Genomic DNA, 12,416 nt, shown 5'->3' with positions numbered 1-12,416 from the left:
ACAACACAATCATAATTAACTATGTACATTTAAAAAGAAATTAATAAGGTTTTTTGGGGGGGTGATGCCGCGAGCTACCCACACTAGGGTTGTGATCGCTGAATGAGCACCCCTGATTTTGCATATCAATTAATTAGACTCATATTTGTGAGAAATGTAGCCCTGACCACCGTTCACCCGATCAGTTTGGTCTTATTAATGTCCCATCCTGAGCAAAAAGTGTACATGCAGGTTATGTTGAGACCCAACCTACACACTTACTCATTACTAATAAATTGGGCTTACTGTAATGTCCATTTGGTACAGTTTTTAAGCCTTTTATGTGTTATAATTTACTGCAGTTTGGCTATTCGCTCAAAAATAATAAATATCCTCCGTTATTGTGATTAGGTCAAAGCAACAAGAGTACCATATTGGTTATCGGGGTCTTGAAGTGAGTTGAGGAGCTTAATTTTACACAAAAGGTGTTCTTTCCACCCTCTTGTGGTACCTATAGGCTATTACAGTACATCATTAATTACAGGTTAGTGCCCTTCTGTAAAATCTGGGAGTAATTGATGGCGATTGATAGTCTCATTTCCCTTTATAACACTTACAACCACCTGGCAAAAAGTATGGAATCACCAGTCTCGGACAAGCACTCACTCAGACATATTATCATGTAGAACAAACTCAGATAAAAAGATTGGGAAAAAAAACTGAATTAGTTCAAAAGTGCAACTCTTTAGCATTCAGAAACACTAAAAGAAATGAATAAAAAACATTGTGGTGGTCAGTAAATGTTACTTTTAAAGAGCAAGTGCAGGGAAATATATATGGAATCACTCCAGTCTGAGGGAAAAAATATGGACTCATGAGAAACAAACAAAGAAATAACAATCAAAACACATCTCTAGTATTTAGTCACACCACCTCTGGCTTTTATGGCAGCTTGCTGTCTCTGAGGCATGGACCTGATGAGTATTCTTCATCAATTTGGTGCCAACTGTCTTTGATTGCAGTTGCTAGATCATCCTTGTAGGTCAGAGCCTTGCTGTGGACCATTTTTTTCCATTTCCACCACAGGGTTGAGATCTGGGCTATTTGCAGGCCATGACATTGACTGGATGAGTCTTTCTCCGAGGAATGCTTTAACAGTTTTAGCTCGGTGGCATGATGCATTGTCATCTTGGAAAATGACATATTTTCAATTGAAGGGATAAGAAAGCTGTCTAAAATTTCAATGTAAACTTGTGCATTTATTGAAGATTTAACCACAGCCATCTCCCCAATACCATTAGCTGACATCCAGCCCCATATCATTGAGGACTGAGGGATTTTTGATGTTTTCTTCAGGCAGTCATCTTTGTAAATCTCACTGGAGCAGCACCAAACCAAAGTTCCAGCATCATCACCTTGTCAAGAGTCAAGAATATGCATTGGACAAGGTGATGATGCATCATTTCTTTTAGTGTTTCTGAATGCTAAAGAGTTGCACAATTGAACTAATTCATTATTTTTTCCAAGCTTTTTATCTGAGTTTGTTCTACATGATAAAATGTTTGAGTGAGTGCTCATCCATACTTTTTGCTAGAGGTTGTAATTTGGCTCCTCTCCAACATCCAAATAATAAAGAGCTGAATCACTAACATAATTTTCTGAAACCAACTTTTTTTTTTTTTTTTGTAGTACGAGTTGCTACGTAGCATTTTGTGCAGTGTCAGAAACTGCATAAAATACTTACTGTAATTTTTGCACTTTAAGGCGCACCTGTCTATAACCCGCCACCAACCCAATTTGACATGACAACAACATTTGTTCATAAATAAGCTGCACTGGACTATAAGATGCAGCTGTCCTCACTGTATTATGGGATATTTAGACCAAAAGATATTAGCTGGTAACACTGAATTTGACAGTAGCATCATACGAATGTCATAAGACCAAATGAACCACCGTGAAGCTTTGAACCAAAGCTTAACTGTTTCAAGAAGCTTAATTTGGCCATCACTGCTCCCTTGGGGGAGACAGTCAACCCCTGCTGCCACCTGCTGTCAACACTGTTGTTGTCCAACAGGCCTCCTAGCATGCATTGCAGCGCTACAGATGTAAATAACAATCAAAATTCATGTTCTGCACGAATTATTTCTTCACTTACTGTTCCAGTTGTTTCATTAATTGCTATTTATGGTATTTGGTAACACTTTATTTGACAGTGGCACCATAACATTATCATAAGTATGACATGACTCTGCCATGAGAATTACTGAATGCTTATAACTAATGTAATTTAGTGTTATCTGGCAATTTATCTCACTTTGAATGGATGCAAAAGATCCAAGCTGGACATAAATGGAGTTAGTGACATAATTTGCCGGATGACACTTAACGACATCTGTCATAAGCATTCTGTAATGCCTGTGATAGTGTCATGTCATAATGATGACGGTCTTATGACATTACCTATTAACCCAAATAAATCTACAAATAAGCCACAGGATTCAAAATGAAGGAAAAAAGTAGAGGCTTATAGTCTGAAAAATTACGGTATTTTTTTAGCAACTAGCTGGGTATAATGCAACTGTAAATGAGATATTCATACCTTGTGCTATTTTCTGTTGGACTACTCAAAAGCTAGTTTTAGGGAGGAGAACTAATCCAGGCTTTCATGTGGGTTTCATTCTCTTGGGGTGGTTATGTAAAACTTCAATCTCTCTTCTAGTCAAAAGTGCACTAAAGACGACGAGTGGTCCAACAAGCAGGGATATACCCTTAACAGGAAAATGAAAAGGCAAATACAGGTTAGTCCTTTTTCATTTACTTTAAGGCAATGTTCACATTGACAAAACATTTTCCAAAAAATAACAGATACAATTGAAGGAATATTGACAAGTGACATTTTCAATACAGTCCCACTAGGTACAAACAACTGAGAATATAAATACAAAACATTCCTTGACACTAAAAAAAACTAGATAATCCAATAAAACATGGAATTCACATAATAATACACACACACCATTCCTTGTAATGCAAAAATATGCATAAATTGCCAGTCTTAAGCTTTTGCACTATACAAACTGCCTTCCACTCATGTGCTATGCAAACAAAACAGCTTTATCCCGCCACTTTCCACAATAATGGTAGCTGAATGTGCAAAAACTATGAGTTTTACAATACTGCAAACCAAAGTGAATGACTAAATTATTCTCACTAGGCATAAGTGTTGCCTTTAAAAGCTACCTATACATACAAGACAGAAACAAACAGTATCAAGAGATTTAAGAGGCAACCGGTGTTGTATGCAAACCAGGCAAATGAGTAGCCGTCAGATAACACACAGTAACAGATGAAACGTGAGATTGTTTTGCGAAACAAAAAGTCGTTGTTGCAAAAGATAACAGTACAGGTAGTCCCCAGGTTACGACCTATCCGACTTATGTAGAGTGGTATAAAAGGGTCTGAACTTTTTGGAATTTCTCACATTTCTGCAAAAAAAATCACCAACAAATGTGATCTTTGTCAAAATCACACAGATGTAAAAACAGTGTCTGCTTAACTAAAACCACCCAAACATTTGTAGGTTTTCATATTTTAATAAGGCTGGCATGCAAACAATGACAGAAGGGGGAAAAATAAGCGAACCTCTTCCTAAGAAGACTTAAGAGCAAATAAACTAAATTTTACCAAACATTTTAAGTCAGGTATGTTCCCAATCACGGATGAGTGGTTTAAAGCTGCCCTACCCACTATAAAACATACACCTGGTAAGACTTGTCTTGATGAGAAGCATTGTCTGATGTGCATCATGGCTCGGTCAAAAGAGCTGTCTGAAGACCTGCGATCAAGGTAGACAATGACATGTGCCGATTACCGGTTTTAAGGTATACCGTGGTATGAAAACGTCAAGGTTTTAAAACCGCAAAACTTTTGTGTCATACCGTCCCTAAATTATTAGCTATTTTTTATGTCCTAAAATGCAAATCCGTCGCTTACAAGGCTCCACCCTACACCAACGGTTGTTGCTCAGTGTCAGTGAGTCAGCTGTGCTACACAATCGCTGTCGTAGGTGAAACTTTACTTTTTCCACCCATCGAAGAAAACAAAATCGCTGGTATGGGAATACTTCGGCTAGATATCTCAAAGTAACATATTTTAGAGGTGTAATTGCAATACCATGATGTTTTGGCTTAAGGTTATCATGCCGTCAGAATCTCATACCGGCACATGCCTGGATCGAGGATTGTTGATTTGTATAAAGCTGGGAAAGGATGCAAAACCATCTGTCTCAAAAAAAACATTGTTGCTCGTTTAATGTTCACAAAAAGGCGCTTGGACACTCCACAGAAATTTTGGCAAAACATTTTGTGAACCGATGAAACCAAAGTTGAATTGTTTGGGAGTAACACATAACGTCATGTGTGGAGGAAAAATGGAACAGCTCACCAACATCGACACCTCATCCCTACTGTGAAGCATGGTGGAGGGATTATCATGATTTAGGGCTGTTTCGCTTCCTCAGGGCCTGGACAACTAGCAATCATGAATGGAAGAATAAATTCAAAAGTTTTGCGGGAAAACCTGGGGCCGTCTGTCAGACAGTTGAGGCTAAAAAGAAGATGGATGCCGCAACAAGACAATGATCCAAAACACAGAAGTAAATTAACTTCAGAATGGTTTCAGAGGAACAAAATACACGTTCTGGAGTGGCCAAGTCAAAGTCCAGAATCGAACCCCATTGAGATACTGACCTAAAACAGCGATACATGCCAAACATCCCAGGAATCTGACTGGACTACAGCAGTTTTGTAGAGAAGAATTAGTCCTGATCGATGTGTCAGACTGATCTGCAGCTAAAGGAAGCATCTGGTTGAAGTTATTGCTGCCAAAGAGGAGGCCACATAATATGAAATGTGATGGTTCACTTACTTAGTTTTCCTCCTGTCATTGTTTGCATATTATCTTCATTAAAATATGAAAACCTATAAATCACAGGTGCCAAACCGATTCCAGAAAGGGCCAAGTGGGTGCTGGATTTTGTTCCAACTGATACCGTGCAGAGTTTAACCAATGAACTTCCTACTGAAACAAGCAGCACCTGACAAAGTTTAACTGATTACACATGTAAAAGATCTGACTGGTGAAAAGGTGTCCTCTTCATTGGTTGGAAAGCAAACCTGCACCCAATTGGCCCTTTCTGAAATCGGTTTGACACCTGTGCTATAAATGTTTGGTTGGAACACTTTGAAGTCGCAACTGGTACCATCCCAATGGGATGAGTCCAACTTCCCACCTTCCTCGAATGCAGGATCAGCTCTGGCGTCTTGGCGAGGACAGTACAATGATGTATAATACATGTTTTTGGATAGTTAACTTGATACTTAGGGGGTGTTTAGGGGTACTTAAAGGGTTTATTCCGATTTACGCGGGAATTCAGGTAGAAACAGAACACGTTCGTAATCCGGGAACTACCTGTATTCATTTCTGTGAACTGCAAATCCTCAATTCTGCTCGACTGTATTCAAATTCCGAATTCGCTTTTTGTTTGGTACTTCCAAATGAATTGTTTGCTAGCGTAAGCCATAGTTATCACTCAAAAGTAAAACGCACACAGCACTCGAAGGTACATTATTTTCCTGTCAATTGGATTATTGAGACCCTTTCAATTTCAAGGCTATTTTGGGGAGTTTGTCGCCGGGAGCAGGGCTTGTCTACAGACATCTACAGGTGGCTCATCTGCAGGCACGCCCGCCCTGAGAGAACTTCCCGAACAAGGTATTCTTTCCCTACTCGTTGTCTGTCCGCTTTTACTAAAATGGATATAAGACTGCAAATCAGCAGCTTTGCAAAATGCGTCCTCTCCAGCACTGTAAGCCGTATCTCTACCCGAATAAGCAAAGGCGCGACGAGGTAAACAAGAATCTGATTGCAAGGGGAGGTGGCACGGCCGACTGTAGAGCTCAGGGTCCTGTGAAAAAACATCAGGACAAAGGTGGGATTTACTGTCAGTGCCGAACAAATCGGAAAAGATTTTTTCTTTCTGGGCCGTTTCAGTTATGTCTTCATCACTCAGAGGAAGGCTTAAAGCCACTTCGGAGCGACTTAGCCACGGCAAGGCCATGGCGCTACCGCCGTCTCGAAACTCTGACGCGGACAAGAGTACATTCTTTTTACAATATGTTACGGGATCCCTTTCAGCTCTGCTATCTCGATATGAAGCAGGCATCTTCAACTGAAGGCTTTCCGTGTCCAGAGACCTACTCCTCCTGTCTAGGGACAAGGGATTGGACATGGACTGGCTAAATCTCGTCAGGCCAAGGTGCCGCGGGAGACTAGCAACGGCCCAGGTGTTAGCAATCAGACTCTGCTCGTAAAGGTCTAACATCTGATAGTCGCATTCGGCGAACGCATCTTTTTGGAGGTAGCTGTCTTCAAATTCCTGGTAGGGTGACGAAATGTCCTCCTCCAGTTCCATGTGAATCTGCTCATCGTATTCCCCCTCGTTATGCATGTCCACCACATCGAAAGTGACGATGGTGGGTAAGGCCTCCATATTCGGAGTGAAGTCGGCGTTGGTCTCCGAGACGTCGTCGCGTTCGCCCTGCAAGCTGCTCAGCATCTGAGCGCTTTTCTCATAGTTTACGAGAGCTTGGGAGAAGCACACGGTTTGGCCATCGTCCAAACAACCGTTACGGTCCAGAGACGGAGAAGTCCCGAACGGTAATGCGACGGACTCGCTTTCCTCTGGATGTTGCTCTTTGGGATCTCGTGATGTTTCGGATGCACTCATGAATGACAAGTTTTCACAGTCAACATTTATAGTGTTTGAGGAAGCGAGCGCATTTCCCTTTTCATCTAACTGTTTGGCCTCAAATTTCTTGCTAAGTGCTGCTTGTGGGTTTGAGTTCCAGTCCATTTCTGGCAGGGCTACAGTATTTTGCGTCAACTTGAAAGACTTGCATGTGTTTTGCAGCTCAATGATGTCCTCCGCTTTATACTGATCGTCGCTTTGTAACCGATTACTCTCAGAGAAGGTGGAATCTAGTTGCTCGCTCGGTTTGGAACTCGCCAGTCTAGGCTTGCATTCATGATGCGGACTAACGAGACTCTCGTCAGTCGCAAAGAGTTCATACAAAGCATCCCCGCTGTAGCTGTCCCTGGGTAATCTGTTTGTCTGTCTTAGTCGGTCTGTTCTGTCCTGTCCTTCGTCTGGACCCGGGGTGGTTGAATCGTAGTAGCCCTCATCGCTATTAGGTACTGATTCTTGATGCTCACTGTGAGGCGTCAACACATCTGTTGAAGTGTTCATGCTGCTGGCTTGCTGTGCGCTGGCATCGTGTGAAGGCATCATGCTGGCGGTCAGATCCTCGTGGGTTTGGTTGCAAGGACAGTCGAGTTCTTCAGATGCATCGTTTCCCCAGAAATCCTGGAGACACTGTTCGTCTAAATCTTCGGGGGAGGCCATTTCTTCACCGCCTCCCTGGTAAGTGAGAAAGCAGGAGGCCCGCTTTCCTCCATTTCTACTCCGTTCTCCCGAGACCGTCGTCTCGGTAATGCTGTCGTCCTCTTGATCCGCGGTTATGTCCCCGCAGCCGGTGAGCGAATCGAAGCTCTTTAACGAGGCCACTTCGCTGTAAATCATGTTCAGTTGATCGGAGGAACCGCCAGGCGTTTCGGACTTCAGCGCCGTCTCAAGTAACAGACAAGGCTCGCTACGTCCTCTGCCGCTCTCCTTGTATTCACTGGAAACCACGGTCGTCACGTTTGTTTTGTCCGTTTGATCGACAAATAACTGATCGTCGAATTCAGTCCTTGGGCTTTCTTCTTCCAAATCCTTCTCTAAAGTCGCCACTTCAACGTCAGTGTCATTACATTCCGGTGCCGGTGAACTATCGCACACAGCATTTGCAAAATCAGGCACATCTGGTTCAGATTCCAGGCACTGTGTGGCATACTGGTCAGGGTTGTCCTGGACCAGAGGCACCTCTTTATGGCAGTGAGGAGAAGACATTGCAAACATTTCAGTTTTATCCAAAACATCATTTCTATGGTTTTTCGGGTGTTTAAAACTATTAAAAAAACTTTTTAAACCTCGTCTTTGCCTCGTGAGGGATTGGGATTTCTGTTCATTGGGGAGACCGCATTCATTGCCGTTAAGGCTTTCGGTGCAGTCACCGTGGTTGTGATACTGGAAATCCACAGTCGAGGTGGATCCACCTCTCAGGCTGTCATCGTGACATATTTGGCTCAACCCATCGTGAGTTTTGCTTTTGTAGATTCCTTTCTTCGAAGACCACTTGCTCTGGTTTTTACTCCTCCCTCCAAAAAAGCTGGGTAAGAGACACATGCTTTTGCGAACGCCGAAGAATGTCAGCGCACTTCTGAATTTCCCAGATTTCTGAGCTTTCACAGTGGAAGATGTCTTGTCTGGTAGATGCTCCTCAGTAATTTCAGCCTGGGCACTTTGAGAAAGGGATCCCGAAATGGTCTCCAAGTCCCCGGTGTCGCATGGGAGCTTGTCAAAGTCGCGAGACGCCATTGCTAGCTCGCTTATAACAGCATGACTTTGTCTGAGGATGCTTTAGTTGAATGTCCACAGCAGGACCGTGGTTCACAGTTGTTGTGTCCTTATACATCCAGGAAGCCTGCATTGAAAGGGGTGGTAAATGTGAGATAGTAAAAAAAAACGCAAACAAGTGATGAAGTAACTAGACGCACACATGCTTATTTGTAGATACAGTGGTACCTCGATACACGATTGCTTCAACATACGATCTGAAGGAGATAGTACCTTTTCTTGTAGGCACCGTTTAACTTTTTGCATTATTCTGACACACTTAATATAATCAATCAGGGAACAGTATCTTTTCTCGTACTCGTATTTACCGATTGACTGTTTGTATTACTGTAACACACTTAATATAATCAATCTGGGAATAGTATCGTTTCTCGTGTTTACTGTTTGGCTGTTTGTATTATTCTAACACACCCAATATAAAATATATAGCACAAGCAGAATATAGGGCATAAGAGATACATGACGCCTTATCACGGAAGCCCAACGTATACGTCACAAACTCTCGCAATCAGTTCTCCCGGACAGTCCAGAACAAATGGCGGGATACCCTGTCCCAACACCGGAGAACACCCGATATCCAACTGATAACACTACTGATAAGACTCCAAGGGCCCTTTTGACGCCCAGGTGGCAAAATCCACACCCCTTGTTGCCCTGACAACAGTAACTCCCAAATCCTCCTGTCCAATCCACAAACAGACAATAATCCTAAACAACACCCAAACAAACCCAACCCGTCTTCATAGCCCGCCCCGCAAGAGCCTTCAAAAAGACAATGTTTAACTAATCGTTGTCATTTTTCTCTGGAACCTTTAGCTGACTTGTGATATAGTGACCCTGAATCTTCGCCTGGGTCCCTCTATGCCGTATGATCGCCGTCAACCTGAATAAATTGTCAACTTGTGCTTCGAAGCCTTTTTCCAGCATTCAAAATGGAGTTAGTACAAGGGGTTAAGACTAAGATGAACATGCGGAGTTTGCCCTTTTGGCCGGGTTGTCGGAATCTCGCCGGCCTGGGTCGCTGGAGCTGCGCCTGCGCGGGTCCGGCAGTTCGGCTGGCGTGATTCCAGCAATCTGGCAAAAGGGTCAGATTCCTTCAGATCTTAGTCGACATCAGACGTAAAATTTGATTTGTTTTGACATGCTCCAAATACGACGATTTATGACAGCTCCCAGTTTCGTTTTGCCGCAAGACAGACGCAGCGGATTTTCTTGTGAAAGAAATCAGCATGGGTTCTTAAAAGGTTAGTGCAAGTGGTGGAAAAAGTAAAAAGGTGACGCTTACCATTGAAATGAAGATGGAAATGATTGAAAAATATGAGCGTTGTGTGCGCGTCTGTGAAATAGCTCGACAATAAGGCCGTACAATGTTTACAATCTCAACGGTCCTCCAAACTCAGTTCACCAGTCTTTATAAGGTAAGGTGACAATTGTTATCCTAACATCGGCATGGAAATAGGCAGCTTCGTCAGGTGTTTATTCATTTATTTCAGAACTTGCGCATCACAACACGTTAACTGTCCGCCGTAGCCGGTGCCAACAATAGAACATGAAAAGTGTAGCGAGCAAGGACTGGAGTCAAGAGGCGGCGTGTCGAACTAAACAGTAAAATGGTGACGTTGATTGATATTTATTTGTCAACCAAGGCATGTGTCGACCTGGAAAAACTCAACAGAAAACATCCGGCTTTTCCCACCAAGAAAGCCTCCCCAAAACCATCCCAGTGATCCCACTCAACGTAATTCCGCGGGTGGATCAAACAAAACACAACCACCACAATAGAACTCAATTTGTTACATTATTATTAGCAGTACAATTTGTATTTATCATTTATTTGTTTTGCTATGTGTAATTGCTATTTGTAATAGTACCAACAGTATTTATTAAGGATTTAGTGAAGGTTTTCGGCCTGTGAAACCAATTCATTGAATTATGATGTATTCTTATGGGAAAATCCTGCTCGACATATGACCATTGCAAGTTACAAACAAGGTCCTGCAACAAATTAAATTTGTATATAAAGGTACCACTGTATTTGCAGCAGACAAAGTTATACAGTCGAGGAGCAACAATTATGTTAAGAAATGAAAATATTAAGTAATAATAATATTAAAGAAATAAATTTAAGCGAGTTTTGGCTGTGAGCTATTTCACTCAAAAGCGTGCCCTGGAGCGTAGCAAACATTCTCCAGAACCCATGAACTGATTTTCAAAAGTCTTGGTGCATTGTACTCAGGTTGAAGTGACCATTACAAGCACACTTAGAATTTTTGGCACCGTCATATTTGGGGACATCATGTCACATTGCTACCACAATAAAGACCTTGACCTTCTGCTTAATTTAAGCATATTTATTACTAGTAGTGAAGAAAAAAATATGTTATTACAGGATTATAATTATTATCAGTGTCGTCACAAAAGCTATGTAGACTTCTCAGTCTCATGAAGGACCAAAAAAGCACTTGGAAAGCATTGTTAGGTTTCTAAATACATGACACTTATATTTACTTAGCTTAACAGACAAAAGAATGCAAAGGCTCAACAAAATTGAAATTAAGAAATGTATTTAACAGCTGAAAACATTGCTCATAAATTACTGACACTGACTGAATGAGAAAAAAAATAAACCAAGACTATAATGATAACGCAACAGCTTTTACAGAGAGGCGTGGCTAAAACATACAGTCTTCTTTTTACTATTATTGAAAGGTGAAGTATTAAATAAACACTTACCTGCTGTAACCAAACCCGCTCATCACGAAGCTTAACGCAGTATCTCTCGCCCCGCTAACTATATTTGCGTTTCCCCGTAGATTGGTAGCTTTCACCGCAGACGGTTTGATTTGTTTTGAGCTAACGCTACCTTTAGCTAGCTAGCTGTCTGTCACTAGCGTATAAATTCCACTGTGCGTGTGGCAACACAGAGGCTCAGGTAGTTGACGACAATCTACCCTATAGGGAAAAAATAGTGTGCAAATAGGTAGGAGTGTTGCTGTGATCGATCGGGCTATTGCGTGGCGATTTCACACCATTCACGCAAATGTAAATGCTACACAAACAGCAGTCGGCTCAGTCCCATCGGCGCATGTTAATGACGCAACACGTGTGCCACTCTCGTACATACTGTAATAATAAACTGTGGGATTTAAATATCCTTTATGCAAAGTGTTTTTATTCACAAACAAAAATTCTCTAAAACTCCTCTGAATTTCACATTTTTTCAATCAGAATTGAATTATACACTGAAATGAATAAAACTAGCTAAAAATAAAAGTGGTAAACTGATATTTATTTATTATTAAAATGTAACATTTTCATGTTACATAATGTATATTATTATTTTGATTAGTGTGTATTATTTTTTATGAATGATGTAACTAGTATTGACTACATATGTACTGTATATGTATGTCAATAATTGTCAGTTGTTTTATGAAGCAGATGTTTGTCAACATGTAAGTTTAAATGAAAAATAAAATAAACTGGGAAGGAGCACGTTTATTTTGGTTTTACCCTGTTCCATCTACCATTCTCATTTTGGAAAGAGTTTCCAAATGTTACTTTAAAAAAAAAAGTCATTGTCAGCATAATTTTGTACATTTTCACATAAGTGTATTAAGGACTTAAGGGTTCACAATTTTAGTAAAAGTAGATGTAATGCTTCATCCCTTGATACTTAAATAAACGAAAAGCTATATAGATTTAGGTATGTCATATTTTTAATTCCAAACATCAAACAATCAGCTTTAAAAAAGAATGTGGATCAGTAATATTTTTGCTTTTTTGAATTTTTTGCTGTCTTTCTGGCTCCTGTTTTTCCATGCTGCATTTGTCCTAAATTTGTTTCACTTCCACAAGA

At 41.1% G+C, this 12,416-nt stretch overlaps 1 protein-coding gene across 1 annotated transcript; it reads right to left on the bottom strand.

The window, feature by feature from the left end:
• Nucleotides 1–2,745: 2,745 nt before the first annotated feature.
• LOC130906438 (APC membrane recruitment protein 1-like) lies at nt 2,746–11,661 on the bottom strand. The gene is made up of 2 exons (XM_057820787.1): nt 11,291–11,661; nt 2,746–8,624 (listed from the first exon to the last, which is right to left on the bottom strand). Exon 2 carries the CDS (start codon nt 8,516–8,518, stop codon nt 5,654–5,656), a length of 2,865 nt encoding a protein of 954 aa, XP_057676770.1. The 5' UTR covers nt 8,519–8,624; nt 11,291–11,661; the 3' UTR covers nt 2,746–5,653.
• Nucleotides 11,662–12,416: the final 755 nt, after the last annotated feature.

Source organism: Corythoichthys intestinalis, chromosome 18 (assembly GCF_030265065.1).
Source record: "Corythoichthys intestinalis isolate RoL2023-P3 chromosome 18, ASM3026506v1, whole genome shotgun sequence".
Classification (NCBI taxonomy): domain Eukaryota; kingdom Metazoa; phylum Chordata; class Actinopteri; order Syngnathiformes; family Syngnathidae; genus Corythoichthys; species Corythoichthys intestinalis.
The sequence above is the reverse complement of the archived record's forward strand: the minus strand, read 5'-3'. Positions and strand labels throughout refer to the sequence as shown.

Coding starts and splice junctions, on each gene's coding strand:
- LOC130906438 (XM_057820787.1), bottom strand. CDS start 8,518: ATGGCGTCTCGCGACTTTGACAAGCTCCCATGCGACACCGGGGACTTG.